This window comes from Erythrolamprus reginae, chromosome 3, assembly GCF_031021105.1.
Source record: "Erythrolamprus reginae isolate rEryReg1 chromosome 3, rEryReg1.hap1, whole genome shotgun sequence".
Classification (NCBI taxonomy): domain Eukaryota; kingdom Metazoa; phylum Chordata; class Lepidosauria; order Squamata; family Dipsadidae; genus Erythrolamprus; species Erythrolamprus reginae.
Genome location: NC_091952.1, coordinates 226,086,295 through 226,107,099, shown reverse-complemented (window position 1 = coordinate 226,107,099; position 20,805 = coordinate 226,086,295). Strand labels below are relative to the sequence as shown.

At 37.8% G+C, this 20,805-nt stretch overlaps 1 protein-coding gene across 1 annotated transcript; it reads right to left on the bottom strand.

Annotated features, from left to right (window-relative positions):
* Window positions 1-623: 623 nt before the first annotated feature.
* On the bottom strand, window positions 624-11,980 carry CIBAR1 (CBY1 interacting BAR domain containing 1). Its single transcript, XM_070748078.1, has 9 exons — window positions 11,911-11,980; window positions 9,781-10,015; window positions 9,254-9,322; window positions 7,842-7,943; window positions 7,473-7,478; window positions 5,664-5,768; window positions 4,720-4,833; window positions 3,548-3,667; window positions 624-3,153 (listed from the first exon to the last, which is right to left on the bottom strand). The coding sequence occupies exons 1-9, from the start codon at window positions 11,940-11,942 to the stop codon at window positions 3,046-3,048; spliced, it is 891 nt and encodes a 296-aa protein (XP_070604179.1). The 5' UTR covers window positions 11,943-11,980; the 3' UTR covers window positions 624-3,045.
* Between the last annotated feature and the right edge of the window lie 8,825 nt (window positions 11,981-20,805).

Here is a 20,805-nt window from a genome sequence, read left to right as displayed (position 1 = left end):
AGACCCAACCAGTTTCCTGCCATTCCCCCTTTAATTCCAGCCATCTTGGGTTTTTCTGGGCTGCCAGAGGAGCCTTTCGGTGGCGCTTAAGGAGGCTTTGGCAGTCCAAAACGAACAAAGTATTTTCCTTTCTCTGGGCGCTTGGAGAGGGAATAAAGCACTTCATTGTGGTGACTCTCTCATGTTGCCTCCTATACCCCCGGCATGAGGTTGCCTCATGGAGCGTCTGGGCGTGGAAAGGCAAAAGGGGGCGCTTCGCCCCGGCCGGATCAGCTTAGCTTCAGCCAAACCGAGGAATCACCACAGTAAAGGAAAGGCGCCAGCTACAAAGCAAGCAAGCAAGCGAGAGGAGAGCTGTTCAGCATGGGAAGGAAGAGGAAGCAGCAGCAGTAGCCTTTCGGTCAAAGGAGTGGGAGGTTTTCCCCCTCTCCCGCCTTGGTTTCTCTGTTTGGTGCAGTGTATGGGAGGCAATCTCATGCCTGGTGTATGGGAGGCACATGCTCCTCACCGCCTCAGAGTCCCTCTTTTTTTTTAAGCCTTAAAGTTTTGGATTTTTTTTATTCCCTCACTTCACTTTATTCCTTCCGCAGGATATAAATTATATCACAGGACATAAATACTTAATGTTTAAAAGCATTTTTTATTTTTTAAAAACAACCTACAATTAAATAGAATGGATTAGAATATTGCTAATACATAATGTATTAATTATTAATTCTAATTATAACATGAGAAAAAAATTAAATCCCATTTTTTTTCTAAAGCCATGTGAATTTTGACTAAAAACTTAAAGCTATACCATAACATGCTAAAAGATTAACCATTTAATACTGACTCACACTTCTGTTGCAAATCAAATATGATTATTCAGTTAAACACCAACGACTCTAGGGAAGAATCTGTCTAAGGATGGGCAAAGAATATTATATTCAGGCTTCACTGACAGTTCTCCAGTTATATGGCATACTGGAAGATAGGGCTGTAAATAATGATCAAGATCTTTCTGTTTTCAACTTACAACAATTTGTTTACTTACTGTTTAGGCAGGGTGTCCAGCATACCTGGAAAACGGAAATTGGTGATTCGGAAAATATGGAATTAGAGGAAAAAAGGGAATAAATCAGGAAACCCCCCCAAACTGTATTAAAATATTTAAAAGTCAGGGGAAAATCATGTAAAAAAACCCCAAAACTGATTGCGCTGCCTGGCAGAGTAAAGCAAAAATGAACATAACTGTGGCAACAACTTGCTCTCTTAGCTACCGATATTTCTCCACAGCTTAGCCGTTTGGTATGACATCATCTACGACTACCTTAACTAAAATGCACATTATAGGGAAATAAAAGGGAATTTCAAAATGCTTCCCCCTGGACACCCTGTTAAGTTATAATGGCACTGAAAAGTGACAGGACTATTGTGTTTTTTTCCGACCCCTGAATTATGGCCTTAGCCTTATTGGGGGGTTCTTATTTTTGGGAGGCGGGCTGGCCCATGAATCTTAACGGAGTCTGGCAGCTCTGTGGTGTCTCAGTTGGTCTGTGAAGAAAAGCACCTTGAAAAGTACAGAATTACTTTCCAGTACAAGAAGTTAATTACTCTCTCCTGAGTTTTTTTAAAACTTTGCAAGATGTTTCTCTGCAGACTGACAGACACACACCACGGGGCAGTGAGATTCAAGTAGGAAGTGTGTCTTGTGAGGGGCAAGGCATTCTCCTCCTCCCGCCATGGTGGGTCCAGATCCTCGATCCCTACCTTGCCATCTCCTCGCAGGCAGGAGCATATTTCAAAATGCTGATGGAGGCAGAGCCCAGAGGAGCCGAGCCAGTACCACGGGGTGTGCACGTTTTGTCGGTGCCTGCGCACACCTACCTCTTGGTCTCTTTTCCTGGCCAGGAGTTGCTCTTTTTTCACCGGGCATTCTTTTGACTGGGAGAGGAAGAGAGGGAACAAGCAGGAAGGGTGTGCACAGGCACTGACACAAGATGCACACACGCCACATGACCGGCTCAACTCCTCTGGGCTCTGCCTCTGCCTGCGAGGAGGAGGACGCAAGGCGGGGACCAAGTTACTGCTGCCTTTCTGAGGAAAGGATGGGGGTCTTGGAACAAATGGGAACCACCAGAAGACGAATTGGCTGCCTCAGTTGTTCCCAAGTGGGCTTGGCCCGGGTGCGTGGGGCATGTTGTCCCCTTTTCCCAGAAAGTAGTTGGAGCTTATTGGGGAAGGAGCTTATTTCAGCACATGCCCTGAAAATCCATGTTGGGCTTCATATCCAGAAATGTGAATGTCCTAAAAACGGTAGTTTATTTATTAATCAGATTTATATGCCGCCCCTCTCCAAGGACTTGGGGCAGCTTACAACATATAAAAAAGACAATACATCAAAATCCAATTAAGTTTTCACACTTACACTATTGCAGCATCCCCATGGACACTTGGCATGGTATTTATGACAGTTACACTGACCCAGGATAATGTGATCACCATTAATAACCTTTCCAACCAGCTCCCAACAAAGTCACTGGAGGAAGCCAGATTCACTTAATGACGGCATTCTTTACTTAACTGTGTGTGTGTGTGGGGGAAAATGACGCATAACTCAATAATTGTCTTGTTTATCAACAATTTTGGGCTCAATTGTAGTTGTAAGCTGAGAACTACCTGTACATTTTTAGAATTACACCATTGTGTACAAAAGCAAGTTTAGATGTTTTGACAACGGATGGATTCTATAATACATCAAAGAAAATGAAGGTCATTTTATTCGGTTAACAAGGCGATGTGTTAATACACAATTGATGGGAATATCTGTCTTGAAAAGCAAAGAAACTGATGGTGAATCCTTTCAGGTCATTGTCATATTTGGCACAAATTTCTAAAATATCTCAATTTTAACAACTTTTGGTACATATTATACTATTAAGAGATCATAAGGTCAAAATAATGCATTTTTTGCAGTAATTTTAATGGCTGTCCTTATGATTTCTTAACATGAAATGTAAATACAACTAGTATTTTTAATTTGAGGAATGTTTTGTGGCAAAACTATCTTTCCTCCTTAGTGGTTTCTAACTCTTCATCTTCCTCCTCCTCCTCTTCCTCCTCCTCCTCTTCTTCTTCCTCCTCCTCTTCCTTAAAGCGATTCCTAGCAATCTGCTAACAAAGAACATAACTGTTTGAAATAAACTGAAAAGCCTTCATTGGAGAAAGAAAAACATTTTTATAAATATTTTTTGTATGTAAGGATTCATTGTTGGCAGACTATCTTACATATCAACTATCTTAAAATGGAAGTATTTTAAACCAGATTTTCCAAAATGAACAAATACATGTAAGATGCAAAATAAATTGGCACATGGGTTTTTAAATTTAAAAATCTGCTTTTAGTCAAAAACATTTTTAACTTTATTGAAGTGGCAAGTAAAGTGGGCATTCGAACAATTTGATATCTAATAGATTTCTAGTTAGAGATAATACATTATTTGGAAAGACTATATGAAAACATTTGTAGCACTTAGTGACAAAAACATTCAAAATCTTTTTTTACCTGAGGTATTCCAGTACAGGTTCTGGGAGAACCAATTCTCTGAAGGGGAGATTTAGAATTTGCACGGACAATATCCAAACGGGTTTGATGTTCTGGTGGATAAAGTGAACTCCGGAATACCTGTTAATAAAACTTAAATGTTGATAGTGAGATTTGGAATGCATGCAGCAATTCTGAGGAGCACTATTTTTCAGGAAGTTATGATTACCTAAGTAATCATTTAAGTGATTACCTAAGTAATCATTTAAGTGATATAAACATCACTTCAACGCATAATTTCTTGGTATACTACCAGTAGTCCACATTTTAATTTGAACAGATTGGTGTAATCAAAGTAGTAAGGATTCTAGGATGTACAGTATTGTAAATGGTTTCAAAGACAGAAAGTTGAATATCAGCTCATCTCTTCTGAAGATATAAATGTGACCAGATATGATTATCAGTCCAAAATCTGGATGTTGTTTTGTAAGTGCAGGTCAAGCAGGAGAGCTTGTGTAATTTAAGTTTCCTTTATCTCTTCAGTACTAAAGAGAAAAGCTAGAAATTTATTTTTTGAAAGTTGTTTGGTTTTAAATTGTTAAAAGCAATTAAAGAAGCTTTGTCTGAATTTATATTGCCTATGCTTGGCTTATTATATCATAACTTCTAGATGCGGAAAAAATTCTGTAAATTAAGTTAAAAGGGCTTATTTACTTTCTTTCCATGTTGCAAAAAACCCCAGCCTATTTTGAAGTGCTAGCAGCTGGCTAACACTTAAATCAGCAAAACATATTTCAGTGCTTTCCTTCTCATACAATTTAGAGAAGCACATTAACACTTTTAAAAAGTTGAAATTAGAAAGACAGAGTAGGTATAAATCTGTTGCTTCCTATCACCAAATCTACACTGATAAGATAGATTTAATAAATTGCATCTCTATTTATGGACAGAATGAGCAAGAATGTGAAACCTTTCTGTTGTTTATTCAATCTACTTTTTGTCTGCTTTAAAATTTATAACTATAATTATTTCTTGAGGTTTTTATTGAATAGAAGCATATACATTTTTAAATATTTTCAATTATCCAATAAAATATTATTTAAACATTAAATTATTTGGCAACAGCTAATTTTAAAAATGAATAAATATGTCACAAAACTTCAACTTTACCAAATATGGATTTGGTCTCTTACCTCTAAATCTTCATTCTCATCAATATTTTGTATATTTTGAAATGCAGCAGTATAAATTTCTAAGGCCTTTCCATGAAATAACATTTCAATTGTAATAAATTCTGAAAGTATGCTCTAAAAATGAAGGACAGAATAATATATATACATTTATGTATCTTAATTTATGACAGTTGTAGCAATAATTGTGCCATTCACTATCAAAACTCAAAAACTTCACTGTGCTTGAAAAAAACACACTGAATGTTCAATTTAGTTTATAATGGTATTTATATAATTGGTGCCTTTTGTACAGGCTGATTAGTATCTTCCTAAAAAAGATCAGTGCAATCACAATTTATTCCTGAACAGTTGACTAGAATACTTGTTCTTTCCTGACTTCAGCTGGGAAAAGTTCTACACTTTATTTGAAGGTTTCTTATGTGAAATGCAAATAGCATGGACCATCTGAACATTATTTTTTTCCACTCATCCTAGTATTGGCTGAGTGTTTAAGTTCCAATTTCATATATTTAGTAAAGGAACTGCCTGTTCCTTAGAATTAATAAATTTTAATGTTAATCTATTCAAATATCAATTGCACTGCAATTCTGTAATTTTAGTATCAAATTCTGTAATAAATCTGAGCAGTGTTGTTCTTCACTGTAAATGAGATATTTTAATAGAAGCAGCAATTTGCTGGGGCTAAACTGTATCTCTGACATGCACTATGATTGTTTAAAAACTGCCACTTTTAATTACTTAGTGAACATAATTTGAAATATGTCACTAAACTTGAACATGCCAATTTTAAAAGTTAAAGCAGGAATTATATCCTTTCTAAGGTCCACACATGGAGGCTAACCAAGTTCATTAAATGTGTGGAGATTTGTTCCCATTTCAGAAACAGTCTGCAAACTCCACTATCTGTATTGCTTTGCTGCTTTGTACCAGAATTACATACTTACCTTAATATCTTTTATTTTTTGTTTTTCAAAATTGTCAATTGTTTCCTCCAACTGCCGACTTGTTCTAGTTGCATCCAGAGAAGCTCTCTGTAATTCACTTTCAGCCTTAAAAATAAAATGATTTTCCCCTACAACAGATGTTTTCCAAAGATCTATTTAAAAAATTATTAGATAAGCCGTCTGAGAAAGCATACTGCTTGCTATATCTATAGCTCCTAGAATAGTACTCTAAATAAATTATGTATTTCCTACAATTTGGAAAGTACTACAAACCGTATAGAAAATATAACTCTTAAATGTTTTATTGCTGCTTTAGGTAACTATATGGTAAGTGTGAAAGATGTAGACAGTAGTGATTGCAAACAATTATCTAGTGGACCTACGCTAGTATACTGTCATATGTATTCAACATTAGCATAATTGGAAAAGTGGCAGATATCTCTAACTTGGGTGTAGGATGAGCCTGGTAATGAAATGTTTGGAAACCAATCCATAAGCTTTGAGAATGAACCTCCACCCTCACAATTGGAAAAGCTTGATTTCTTAATCAAGTTGAGTATGCTGTATTGGGGAAATCATTAAACAGACAAACTGAGCTAGGAACAGCCTTTTAAAAACAGTAACAGTTTTAGCTCTTTTCTGAGCATTAATAATACCCATTAACCATAAATCCCTACTGGAACTGGGACTCAGTTTTCCCATGACCCAGCTGTAGCTATAGGATCCTTGGAAAAATGTTCGTAAAGATAGACAGGAAAATGTTTATATTTTTCTCAACTGTAACTTAGAAATATTTACTGGAAACAAATAGATTTGCTGATAAAGCACTATTCTTTCAGTCTTTCATTCCTAAAACTTAATTCAAAGATTTTATGGACGTTAAGCTGATTTACTGCTGTAGTAGTTTTACTACAGTAGTTTGCTGCTGTAGTAGTTTTAAACATTAGTAATATTTTTCTTAGCATTTTGGGTTTATTTAATGCTTAATTATTTTTATTTATATTACAGATATCCCAGCTTTACATCCTTAGGAAATAAAACCCTAAGAACATTCCATTTAAATCTAGATACTGTCCATGCAATAAACGAGCCAATGAAACTAACCATGAGCTGTTTACTCCTAAACCTGGTAATTCTAATCAGCTTTATTTACAAATATTATGTCAGGACTTTTATTTATTCATTCATTTATTCATTCATTCGACTTCTGTGCCGCCCAATCCCAAAGGACTCAGGGCAGCTTACAACAGTGATAAAAATACAATAAAATAGATAAAAAGATAAAAGAAGTCGAACATTTCTGAACTAAAACATTGTAAACTGAAACCCCATACATATAAAATACAGTCACCATCATACACATGCACGCCATTCATAAAATTGGCCATTTGGAATGTAAAATTTATGGCCCCAAAGCCTGCCGGCACAGCCAGGTCTTCGTGATGATTAAATGATTATATTTCTTTAAATGTGACCAAATTCTGAGAAGAGTTTGGATCTCTTGTATACCTAATTAAATTAACTATGCAATATTTTATGCCAATACTAGTTATTAACTTTAATTAAAAAATCAATTTAGCTATTTAACATGAATTTTAATAATGTATGTTAGTCAGAAAACATGCTATTGAACACTTTTTTGTCTTTTAAAGTAAGAGATCTTTAAAGAAAATTTATTACTACTGATCTTAATATATGTAGGTACTGTATATATAACTTATTTTTTATCTTATTGGTGAAGCAATTATAAATACAAAACAGCATAATTATCAATAGATTTTACACCTTTATTTCAGATGGAAGACTTACCTGTGACTGAAGGAGTTAACAGTAAAGGAATATATTTTAAGTTATAGAAAATACTACAGCAGTTTTTCTGACATTTAAACAATTCTTTCTGTATAACTCATCAATCTTCTAGTTTATCATACAGAAATTATTGATAACTTTAGAATTTTAGTAAATCTTGAAACTATAACAAAATTGGGAAGCAAAGAAATTGAATCCTATAAGCAGGAAATTACTTTTAATTGCTGGACAATCAATGTTGCTTGTCAACTAAGTAATTTTAGGTAAACAGAATGTAAAAGAAATTGTATTTGATTTTTTACTTGTATCAATTTTTTTCAACAGTTTATTGCACATAAGGTTTTAAATAAGAATGTGTGCAAAGGATACAATAATATGCCGATCAGATGGATTTCGTTGACGGGTCCTCTCCAGTTGAGATAATTGTTTTGCTTCTCTGTTCTTTGCTGTTAAAGTTGTTTTGAGATCCTCCTGCAACACATTTTAGGCATTTCAAAAACTCTTTTTTAAAAAGAGGTTTCTAATAATTTACATTTTTGTGGAATTCTAAAGCATTTGCTTTAGGGTATTGATTAAATGATAACAAGAGAGATTCAGGTTATTGCTTTTTGATAAAGTATTTTCCCCAATTTTTTAGAATTGCTGTAGGATGAGGTCCCCTCCCACATCCTGTTTCCCAAAATCTTAGGCAACAGATGAAGGAAATAGCCATTTATCATAACTGGATGTTCAGCTATTGGTATCTAAAGCAGGGGTGAACAAAGGGCCACATGAAAAAATTATGGAGGGCTACCCTGTCACTGATGGCCAGATAGGGGCAACCAAAGGGCCAGATGTGGCCTATGAGCCATAAAATGAGTAATCATAGAGGCCTATTGCTTCTGATCTGGAAGGTACTGACACATAAATTTCCTGGGAGTTTATCCCACTTTAAAGCAACTGAAATTAAATAGCTGCTGCAATTTGTAGGAACATTTTTGTAAAAAAACACTTATTGCAATCCATCCAGGTCTTGATTTAATACAACAAAATATGAATAAGCCTTTTTACTCATGAATGCAGCCCTAAGATCTCTCTCTGTCATGCAAACAAAGTAGCAAGTCTATGGTATCTATTTTTCTAAAATCCCCATACAACAGTATATAATAGAAAATACTAAAATATTAAACCTTTTCTGATTTAATAATTCAGTATACTTATACAAATGTTTGGATGAACAAATGAAATTATGATTCCTGTGTTAAATGAATTTTTGTGTACATATATGCCTTTGAATTTCAAAGTTTTCAATATCCAAACATGCATAATTTTAATTACATGGCCTTTCATAGATTTTAGGATTTCATTATTTGAATTAAAAAAGACTAAAAACACCAAGTTCTTAGAGAAATGCAGATATCCTCAATTTATATCTGTTCATTTAGTGACTGATCAAAGTTACAGCTAAACTGAAAAAGGTGTTTTACGAGTTTTTCACACTTATGAGCATTACACAATCCCCATGGTCACGTGATCAAAATTCTGATACCTGGCAACTGACTCATATTTGTGATAGTGGTAGTGTCCCAGAATCATATTATCACTTTTTGTGACCTTGTAACAAGCAAAGTCAATAAGGGAAAGCCAGATTCACTTAACAATCATGTCACTAACAGTTAACTGGCAAGAAAGGTTGTAAAATGGGGCCAAGTTCACTTAATGAATGTCTTACTTAAAATAAATTTTGGGTTCAAATTTTGTACCTTAAAACATGAAAAATGAAAACAAAGTCTGTCACATACTCTTTTAAGTTTTATGATGGTCCCATAACATTTCAGAGGTTCAACAACTTTAGCTTCAAGTCTTTCTACCTATAAAAAAAGGTCAAGATGAATCATTCTAGAACTTTTCATTGCATAAATACCCATTACTTTCCGTGAATCTAAAATATAGAAAATAATAAAGAAGGAAATAGCAGAGGGATACATCATTTAGTTTACAATACAATTATTAATTTGCTAGTCATTTAAAAAAACGAATGATTACATCCAAATGCAACTTAAACTGACAAACCCTTACTAGGGTATCTTTTTAATATACTGAAAAAAGGGTTTAATTCTCTCTTTGAAAATTTATTCTGGAACGAATCAGAGGGACTACACATTAGAAATTATCAAAAGATTTAAAGTTCTGTTTATGGATAAGTTACACTGTATGGTACTAGATTCCAATAGCTCTAATTGTAATTCATTTATTATCGTGGTCATAACATGCAAACACTTAAAGTTTGAGTATTGACATGAGAAAACGCATAAATGTAAATTTATACCTCTGCTTGGCGATAATCCTGAAGCTTGGAAAACTCATCTGCAAAGTTTTTCAATCCAAGTCTTAAATTTGGTGTTTCTGTAGCTGCATAAGCATGTATCTCATTTACTAAAAGGTCTGCTTTGTCTCGTAGCCTGGCAGTTTTTCGTACATATGCTGCAAATATTTGGCATAATTCACCAAAATGTTTTTCTACATTTGAAACAGCTTCCCGTATTTGCCTGGTCTGATTATCCCTATTTTAAAAAAGAAGAGTTAAGTTATAATAAATGCAAAGGATAGTGTTGAGAATTATAAACACATCCAACAATACAGCAAACTTTCAAGAGACCTGGTGGAAGCAATTTGGTTAGGCCACAGTGTCTATTAATTCTGAATAGAAAATCAAACCTAAACCAGATAAATCTTGATTTATGATCACCTTGGGTGCCTGGATGGGAAATAAGTCTTGGCCTACTGACTGCAACTGCTCTGGGTTCTACTGATCTGTTCCCCTTGCTCCTTGGGATTCCCCGGGCCTCAACTGGCTGCTAACCTGGCTATTCAGAAGGGACCTGAAAGCTGGTCAGTAGAGTAGTACTTCTTGTGAGACACTTAGGAGGCTCTTTTTTTGGAGCTTCCTGAAAAACAACTACTAACAGTTTTGCTAGAAACACTAATGCTAGAGTAGCATATATAGGCTCAAACTATATTGCATTCTCCTAACCTTCCCAAAAGCATTTAAGACAGGATTCAGTATTAGGCCTGGGGTTCACCTGTTTATGCAGGGCCTGGTTTAGTTTATTGTTTTAATATGAACTGTCAGATTGTTTTGTTTTTAAATGTTTTGTATCTCTACATTGCCCTAATTCGAGAGGAATTGCTGGCTATAATAAATGTAAACAAATAAAAAGTTATACCTACATGAAAGCAACTGCTTTTAGAAAAAGCAACTCATTAGTCGAACACATCAATAGAGAATAAATAATCCTTCCCTGCAGTAAGTAGGCAAGTATGTCCAAAAGGCAAGGGGCATAATCCCCTTTGCTTATCACATTGTTAAGTAATACCTGGAGTAGATTGAAGTCCTGTCCTCAAGGCACTCACTCGCCCTTTTATTTCTTATTTTCAATTGAATTTATTAAATTTCAGTCTTTTTTATAAAAGCAATAATACAATAAATACAGTGAGTGATTCTGCATTGTTACATCATTGCATCTTCTTTTGGGCATCACATTTTATATACACTGCTCAAAAAAATAAAGGGAACATTCAAATAACACATCCTAAATCTGAATGAATGAATGAAATATTCTCATTGAATACTTTGTTCTGTACAAAGTTGAATGTGCACAACAGCACATGAAATTGATTGTCAATCAGGGTTGCTTCCTAAACGGACAGTTTGATTTCACAGAAGTTTGATTTACTTGGAGTTATATTGTGTTTAAGTGTTCTCTTTATTTTTTTGAGCAGAGTATTGTGCTAATTACGGTGCTTTCTTGGGGGGGGGGGGAATATATGGGAGGGACACAACAAGGCGGCTTTTGGTCAAATATCGATCCCAACGGCTTTTGCGACCAGGGAAAGGAAGCCGGAGGAGCTTGAATGAAGGGACGGGGGCCTCCAGAAAGCGAGTCCCTCCGAGCACGCTGCCACGCCGGTGATGGGAACTGAGGGCTGGGAAAAGAGGCGCGGGTGCTACTTCTGAAGGCCTCCAGCGCCTCAGGTTGCCGAGAATCTTCAGCGTTTCCCGCCAAAATCCTAAACCAGGGATAGGTAGGGAGCTATGGCCCTTTTATTGACTTGCGGACTTTAACTCCCAGAAACCCTTTGCCGGCAAGTCCCGGCTCAGAAATTCTGGGAGTTGGAAGTCCACCAGGCTTAACGTGACCAAGGTTGGTGACCCCTGCCCTACAGCACGCTCTGGACTACCATTCCCATATGCCCTGATCGACGCCAAACCCCCACTTCTTCGACGCCAAACCCCCACTTCTTCAACGGGGCGGATCGTCCCTCGCCGAACCCGGACGACGCTACCCCTCCATACCGGGGCGAGCACACCCACCCCACGCCGGGGAGCGTGGCACCCGAAAGGCCTCATTCCAGACCGGAAGCCTCTCTCAGCCCCTCCGCGACCCGTCCCGTTTACCTGGCATCCAGCCCCCTGCCCAGCATCAACATGGCGATCGCCACACCAGCCGCGGCTGCTGCTGACGTTTGGGGGAAAGTGGGAGGCTGTGCGCATGCGCCTCGCTTCCCTCCGGTTGCCCTGGAAGCCGAAGCACCGCCCATCCGGCTGCTGATGCGATGCTGCTTTTTGCGTCTCCAAAGAATGGGCGACTAGAGGCGTTCGAGTCATCCCTGTTGTTATTTTTTTCCCTTCCTTCCATTATCTTCGGCAAAGTTGGAGATGATACTTTCCGTTCGCTCCTTGATGAACAGTTATTTGTATTTCTGGATACAGTACTTCTGTCTGAAGACTACTTCAGCTTCAACCACAACAACTCACGGGCACAGAACAGAAACAAACTTAAAGTAAACCACTCCAAACTCGACTGCAGGAATAGAATAGAATAGAATCGAGTAGAATAGAATTAAATTCTTTATTGGTCAAGTGTGATTGGACACGCAAGGAATTTGTCTTGGTGCAGATGCTCTCAGTGTACATAAAAGAAAAGATACATTTGTCAAGAATCATTAGGTACAACACTTAATGATTGTCATAAGGGTCAAATAAGCAATGAAGAAACAATCAATATTAATAAAAAACTTAGGATACAAGCAACAAGTTACAGTCATACAGTCCTAAGTGGGAGGAAAAGGCTGGTAGGAATGATGAGAAAAACTAGTAGAAATAGAAGTGCAGGCTTAGTAAAAGGTTTGACAGTGTTGAGGGAATTATTTATTTTAATAGAGTGATGCCATTCGGGAAAAAACTGTTCTTGTGTCTAGTTGTCTTAGCGTGAAGTGCTCTGTAGCGACGTTTTGGGGGTAGGAGTTGAAACAGTTTATGTCCAGGATGTCTACGGAGAGGGGCGGCATAATAAATAATAATAATAATAACAATAATAATAATAATAATAATAATGCGAGGGGTCCGTAAATATTTTCACAGCCCTCTTTTTGTCTCGTGCAGTATAAAGGTCATCCATGGACTTCAGCAATATGACTTAAGTAACTGAGTAGTTGATGCATGGAACTCACTACCAGACTCAGTAGTATCATCACCGAACCCCTAAAACTTTACCCTTAGGCTATCCACTATTGACCTCTCCTGATTTCTAAGAGGTGAGTAAGAGGTGTGCATAAGTGGACCAGCGTGCCTTCCGTCCCCTGTCCTAATGTTTCTCTCTTACTAGTATCATGTATATAAACGTTGGTATCTCTTTGTATAGTACCAATACCTACTTGACCAACCAAACAAACAAACAAATAACCCATCTTGGATACACTAAATAAGCGGTTCCTTAGGAGGCAGTAAAATGATATAAAAACTCTTTACTTCCCTCTGATCTGTTGGTTTTTGGGTTGGTTTTTTGTTTTTTGTTTGCATCTTAGATATGGCAGCCTTATATATTGCTTAAAAAAAATAAAGGAAACACTCAAATAACACATCCTAGATCTGAATGAATGAAATATTCTCATTGAATACTTCGTTCTGTACAAAGTTGAATGTGCACGACAGCACGTGAAATTGATTGTCAATCAGCATTGCTTCCTAAGTTTGATTTCACAGAAGTTTGATTTACTTGGAGTTATATTGTGTTGTTTAAGTGTTCCATTTCCTTTTTTGAGCAGTGTAGTTTGGGATTTTCCCAGAGATCTGACAGATTCATTTTACTTCTCAATTCAAACATCTGTTTGGTTTTTTTTATCTCCTGGGAGTTCAAAAATATTGGACTTTCAAGTGGTGCAGATATGGCACCAAATCAGGTCAAATTCTGAAAACGATTAAAAATGCACATTTCTGGTCAAATGCCAAACCTTCATGGCCAAATTGGATAATAATAATAATAAATAAATAATAAAATAAATAGATAGATAAATAAATAAATAAATAATAATTGCACCAGAGTGCCTTCCATCCCCTGTCCTAATGTTTCTCTTTTACTATATCATGTATATAAATATTATTATATGTTTGTATACCACCAATACCTACATGACAAAACAAACAAATAAATAAATAAATAAAAATTTATCATGCCCAGGTTTTGTTTTCTGCAGCTACAGACTTCCAGTGCTTATGTGAATATATGTCTTTGAAATGATGCTATAGTACAACTCTTTCCCTCTGGCAACCTGCCAAGGCAATATACTTGAATATTTTCCTAAAGTTATGCAAAGACATTTTGCTTGAATTTGTTTTCTCTGACTAGTGGTAAGTAAACAGTAGGTGGCATTCACTTAGTATAATTTGAATTTTTATAGTATGGTTTTCTTGGCTGCTGTTTATGACTAATTTTAATTTGTTTTATAATATTTTTATTCCTCCTGAATGCTCAGGGTTGGGTGAGTGGGGAAAAAAAATTAAATATATGGAGAGAATAAATGAGCAGTATCTGGATAAGAAAAAGAAAACCTTTTCTTAACTTTGTTGTAAAGAGACTCCTGGGAGTTCTCCATTCTGAATCCCAAGCCCAGATGGCACATCACTTTCCCACAGATTCCTGAAATATCAGTTTTAATTTACTGATGGTGTAGCCCAGCAGGTTGCAGGAAAATGGGAGGAATGGGGGAAATGGTACAAGTAGTAGACATTTGGTATTAGAGAAAAGGAAACATTTTACGTATTAGGAAGCTGGAGCCCAGGGCTTGCAATTACCAGGATGTAAGAAGAGCTCATGAGTGTAAAAAGAAATGGGGAAAATTGTAATTTGATCACAGGGAGAAACTAGAGACTTCTTAACAAAAAAAGCGGAGTTTGCAAGCAACCTGGAATTAGTGAAAGAAATGAACAAAATCTAATTTGGAGAAGATACAAAAGGTGTGTTGTGAGTTGCACAGAAAAAGATATACAGTACAGGGAAGTGCAAATCTAGGGACCCCACTGAGGAAAATAGACCAAGGTGGGAAGAAACAACTAGAAAAAACACAAGGAAGTGGCTAGCTTAGTTTCTCTGTTTCTCAACCTCAGCAACTTTGAGATGTGTGAACTTCAACTCCCAGAATTCCCCCAGCTAGCATGATCTATCTTTTTTATGATTGTTAGAACATACAGTCATGATGGGGAAGCTCCATTTATGGTTGTACGTTGGAGACTATCTATACTACCCTTTTGTATGCTGGAAAATGTATGCTTTAAAATATTTATGCTTAAAAATAATAGGATTTGTGCATTTTTTATAAGAAAAAGAGAACCATCTTTCAGCTGTGGCAAGGGGGGGGCGTTTGCCCAGGTTTGCCTGGTGCACCAGTTGCAGCCCTATCTGGACCGGGACTCACTGCTCACAGTCACTCATGCCCTCATCACCTCGAGGCTCGACTACTGTAATGCTCTCTACCTGGGGCTACCTTTGAAGAGTGTTCAAAAACTTCAGATCGTGCAGAATGCAGCTGTGAGAGCAATCATGGGCTTCCCAAGGTATGCCCATGTTACACCAACACTCCGCAGTCTGCATTGGTTGCCGATCAGTTTCCGGTCACAATTCAAAGTGTTGGTTATGACCTATAAAGTCCTTCATGGCATCGGACCAGAATATCTCCGGGACTGCCTTCTGCTGCACGAATTCCAGCGACCGGTTAGGTCCCACAGAGTTGGCCTTCTCTGGGTCGCGTCGGCTAAACAATGTCGTTTGGCGGAACCCAGGGGAAGAGCCTTCTCTGTGGCGGCCCTGACTCTCTGGAACCAGCTCCCCCCGGAGATTAGAACTGCCCCCACCCTCCTTGCCTTTTGTAAACTCCTTAAAACCCACCTGTGCCATCAGGCATGGGGGAATTGAGACATCTCCCCCAGGCCTATACAGTTTATGCATGGTATGTTTGTGTGTATGTTTCTTTTTAATAAGGGGTTTTTAGTGACTTTTAAATTATTAGGTTTGTTGTATATTGTTTTATTGTTGTTGTGAGCTGCCCTGAGTCTACGGAGAGGAGTGGCATACAAATCTAATAAATAATAATAATAATAATAAAATAATAAAAAGCTTAAATTAACAGAAAAACATTTAATAGAAACAAGCAAGCAAGCAAGCAAGCAGTCATTAAACAAAATACAGTGGTACCTCTACCTAAGAACGCCTCTACTTGAGAACTTTTCTGTGTTCAAGATTTTTTTGCCTCTTCTTAAGAACCACTTTCTACTTAAGAACCCGAGCCCGGAAAAATTTCCCAGGAAATCTGAGAGCGGCATGAAGGCATGGCCAGTTTCCTGCCATTCTCCCTTTAATCCCAACCATTTTGGGCTTTTCTGGGCTGCCAATTTTTTTTAAGCCTTAAGGTTTTGGATTTTTTTGATTCCCCTCACCTTCTTCCTTTGGCAGCGACTGTCCTCCTCTTCTTCTTCTTCCTCCTCCCACCCAAATTCCGAGCTTTTATTTCTTTCCTAATGGGTTTGCACGCATTATTTGCTTTTACATTGATTCCTATGGGGAAAAAATTGCTTCTACTTACAAACCTTTCTACTTTAAGAACCTGGTCACGGAACGAAGTAAGTTCTTAAGTAGAGGCACCACTGTAGTTGTAAGTCAAGAATGACCATAGACTCCATTGGACGAAGAATGGGAGGACAAACAAAATTAGATTGTCTATGTAAAAATAATTCAGAATGAAGCTTAAATCCCAGCAGCCGATAAGGTCCCACAGAGTTGGCCTTCTCCGAGTCCCATCGACCAAACAATGTCGTTTGGCGGGCCCCAGGGGAAGAGCCTTCTCTGTGGCGGCCCCGGCCCTCTGGAATCAACTCCCCCTGGAGATTAGAACGGCCCCCACCCTCCTTGTCTTTCGCAAGTTACTCAAGACCCACCTATATCGCCAGGCATGGGGGAATTAAGACATCTCCCCCAGGCTTCCTTATATTTTATGTTTGGTATGTATGTGTTGTATGGTTTTTAAATTGTTTGGGTTTTTTAATGTAATTTTATTATTAGATTTGTTCCACTGTTATACTGTTTTTATTGTTGTCGTGAGCCGCCCCGAGTCTTCGGAGAGGGGCGGCATACAAATCTAATAAATTGAATTGAATTGAATTGAAATTGCACTAAACATTCTTCTATATTGAACATATACATTTTGGGCACTATTAATACAAAAGAGGAAAATGTGGAAAAGAATGTATCTGTAATCAAAATTATCCATCTGAGCCATACAATCTTTCTTTTTATCTTACAAAAGATGAAAGAAAAGTTGTAAGGGTAATCATTTAGAAAGGCAATGTTGAATCTTTAGTCAACATGCCACTGTGCCCTGATTTATGGAGACATACAATGCTGAATTTGGCTATAGGATCTGGGAGATTGAGGGCTCGGCAACAGACTTGTCTCTGGGCAGTGCAAGCAGAAAATCGCCAATGTTATATAAGAACCAGAGTGTGATTAATCACCAAGACAGTGCATTGGATTACTGTACAGTATACAGTGATAGGTTTCTAAAATTTAACAAGGAGCAATAAGGAGGGGTTTTCTGTAGGTAAACTTGGAAAAGATATGGGGAAAATTAAATCTTTTAGAAGATTTAATATCAGCAACAGTCACCAGATGGTGGTGTTGCATTACATTTTCTGATGTCATTCACTTGGGCATTTAAAATTGTTTTAATTCAAGGCCCAAGGAACCACAGGAGAGGTTGTCATCTTGCTCTGACTAAATTTGAAGTAATACATTCAAGCATTGCTGCCAGACTGAATTTTTTTTTTTAAAGAAAAAGAGGATACTTGTTCTTAGTTTTGTTTCTTTGGCCCAACTTCCAAATCTCAGATTCACTGCCTGTTTTAAGTAATGTTGGTTATATTTATAATTATAGATCAAATCATGACATATAGCCAGATCTCTTAAGAAAAAGAGATAAAGGATTTAAAATACTTGTTATGAAAACATATTCATCCCAGCCATAGCTGTAACAATGGACGACACTTTCTTTTTTTAAAAAAAATATTTTTCTGTTGGAAAAATAAATTATCAGGGAGAACTGATCCTGAGACAATAGGACAGCTGTGCAACACTCTTATTTTTAGTGCATATAACATATAGGGGGTTGGCCAAAAAAATGGAAACACTTGACTTTTTGGCATAATGTTTGAACATGTTCAATCAAAACTTGACATACTATGATGTTTTTTAAAAAATTCTGTTATTTGATATGTTTTTCTAAATTACCTTTTTTTAACAGAAATTTAAGGAAATTGGTTATAACCTTCTAGAAATGGCAGACCTCTCAGACTTTCAAAGAGGCCAAATTGTTGGTGCTCGAATGGCAGGCGCTAGTGTAACAGAAAGTGCCCGAATGTTTGGCATTTCAAGAGGTAATGTCTCAAAAGTAATGACTGCTTTTGAAAGAGAAGGGAAAATGTCCTCAGCCAAGCACAGGTCTGGTCGAAAGTCGAAGTTGTCTGAGAGAGAGACCGTCGGACTCTATAGCAAATTGTTAGAGCGGATCGCAAGACCACAGCTCCTAAAATCACTGCAGAGCACAATAGACACGTACAGAACCCAGTTGCCACATTCGAAGGGAGCTTCACAAATCTGGATTCCACGGAAGAGCTGCACTTAGAAAACCTCTGCTCTCAAAGACAAACATTTCAAAGCGTTTAGAGTGGTGTAGAAACCACCAGAAATGGTCCCGTGAGCGAGAATTTGTGGAGCTGCGCCGGCCTCCGGGATGGTGGGGGTTGTGGGCGGGGAGGGAGAAAGTGCCCCTGCCTGAAGAGCCAGTGGATAGGTGTGCCAGGCAGGCTCCCAGCATCGGACACCTTCTTCCTTCTTCTGCTGTCTCCTGCTTCCTTTTTCTCTTACACTCCCTCCCCCCCACAGCCCCCACAATCCCGGAGGCCCGGGCAGCTCCACAGATTCTCGCCCTGATGTTTCCCAGCCCAAAAAGGTTCCGGAGCTGAGCCGGGAAGGCACAGAAAGAGCGGCTCCCTGCCTCCGGGTAGGAAGGTACATGTTTTAAAGTGAAGGGGGGAGGGAGAGCCAAGCGAAGAAATCAAGAGCCAAAGATTGTTTTGCTTCCAGAGCTTCAGAGAAACTTTCATGAAGTGTCCAAGAGGAGAAACATCTTTTCGCAAGAGCCGAAAATCAGCTGGCCAGCACATACATGCACGCTGGAGTTGACATAGGGCAATGCTTCGCGTGCCCTTCAATATGGCTCCGTGTGCCACCTGTGGCACGCATATCATAGGTTCACCATCAGGGGCTTAGAGTATTACATTTATATTTTGTTAATTGACTTTTGAACAAAGGTGAAATAACAACAAGAACAACAACAACCTAGGACATTGGTAGCAACCCGTATCAACCACTAGCACCAGCCAGTAGTGTTTGTGACACTTTTTAAAATGTTCAGTGACTGAGTTTCATGTTTAATGAAATAATAATAACAACAACAACAGTAACAACAACAACAACAACAACCATTTACCAGTGGCAAAGAACTGGTGGGATCATAAGCCTGAAAAAGTGGTCCAAAATGAGCAAGCAAAACTACTGTGGGACTTCCGACTTCAGACTGACCGAATTCTGAAGCATAACACACCAGACATCCTGATTGTGGAGAAAAAGAAAGTATGGATCATCGACATCGCAATCCCAGGGGACAGCAGAATTTAGGAGAAGCAGCTAGAGAAATTAGTGAAATACGAAGATCTAAATATTGAGCTGCAACGACTCTGGCATAACCCAGTGAAAGTGGTCCCAGTGGTACTTGGCATGTTGGGCGCAGTGCCAAAGGATCTTAGCAGACATTTGAAAACCATCGGAGTTGACAAAATCTCCATCTGTCAATTGCAAAAGGCTGCTTTACTGGGATCGGCAAACATAATTCGCCACTACATCACGCAGTCCTAGGTGCTTGGGAAGCGCCCAACTGGTGATGAAATACAGAATCCAGCACAGTGATCTCGTTTGCTGTGTTGTATTGACATAATAATAATAATAATAATAATAATAATAATAATAATAATAATAATAATAATGCAACAGCAACAACAATAATTTACTAGCAATACTTCATTCTTTTGTCTTTTGCTTTGCCATGTATGTTTGATTCATCCAACGATCCCCCAGAAGGAGTAGAGCTGGCAGTTTTGCATGGGTTTTTTTTTCTCATTTTGAGCCAGATTTTTAAAGATCAGAATGGTTGCAGCATCTACCTTATAGCAGGAGTCTGGCATCAAATGTAGTGAGCTGCAACTCATGAGAATGCAGGTCTTTTAATAACATTTATTAGTCAGGAAAAATGCTACCCGATTCTTGTTTTTTTTTTTAAAAAAAACCCCTCCTACACAGAATGAGAAATTGCAATTGGGAAAAAGTTGTCTTCTTCTTTTTCTTCAACTATTAATCTTGGTGTCCCTTCCCCCCGCCATTCCTGTGTCCACCTGAGGTTATTGTAACCTTAGCTCTATATTTCTCAGACTTGGCAACATTAAGAATATAAGAATAGAATTATGAAGCAATTTCATTTAAAAAAAACCCATATCCCTGGCTCACTGATAATATGGCTTGTTAGCTAAGCAAATATCTATCTACAGAAAATTATACATTAAAAATATTGGTAATCAATGGTAATTTTATGCATGTCCATATGCATACATCTTTTAAGGTAAGGATGTGGAATCTATAATTCTACAGATGGATGTTGGCTATAATTCCCAGTGATTCCAACCAGCATGGTCAACAGTATAGGGTGCTGAGAGTTATTTGTTCGTTTGTTTGTCAAATATGTACAAGATGAACATAAACATGATCAAAGAAAGAAAATACAGATAAATGGGGATACTAAGACAGGGATGGTAGGCACACTGGTGTGCTTATGCACGCCCCCTTTACGGACCTCTTAAGAATGGGGTGAGGCCCACACTAGATAGTTTGAGACTGAAGCTGTGAGGATTTGA

What these genes read in the sequence shown, in the direction of transcription:
- CIBAR1 (XM_070748078.1), bottom strand. Translation starts at nt 11,942, where the DNA reads ATGTTGATGCTGGGCAGGGGGCTGGATGCCAG. An exon ending in AGGATTATCGCCAAGCAGAG is followed by an intron (nt 9,323 to 9,780) that starts GTATAAATTTAC and finishes CTTTTTTTATAG; the next exon opens with GTAGAAAGACTTGAAGCTAA. An exon ending in AAAAAATAAAAGATATTAAG is followed by an intron (nt 4,834 to 5,663) that starts GTAAGTATGTAA and finishes CTTCATTTTTAG; the next exon opens with AGCATACTTTCAGAATTTAT.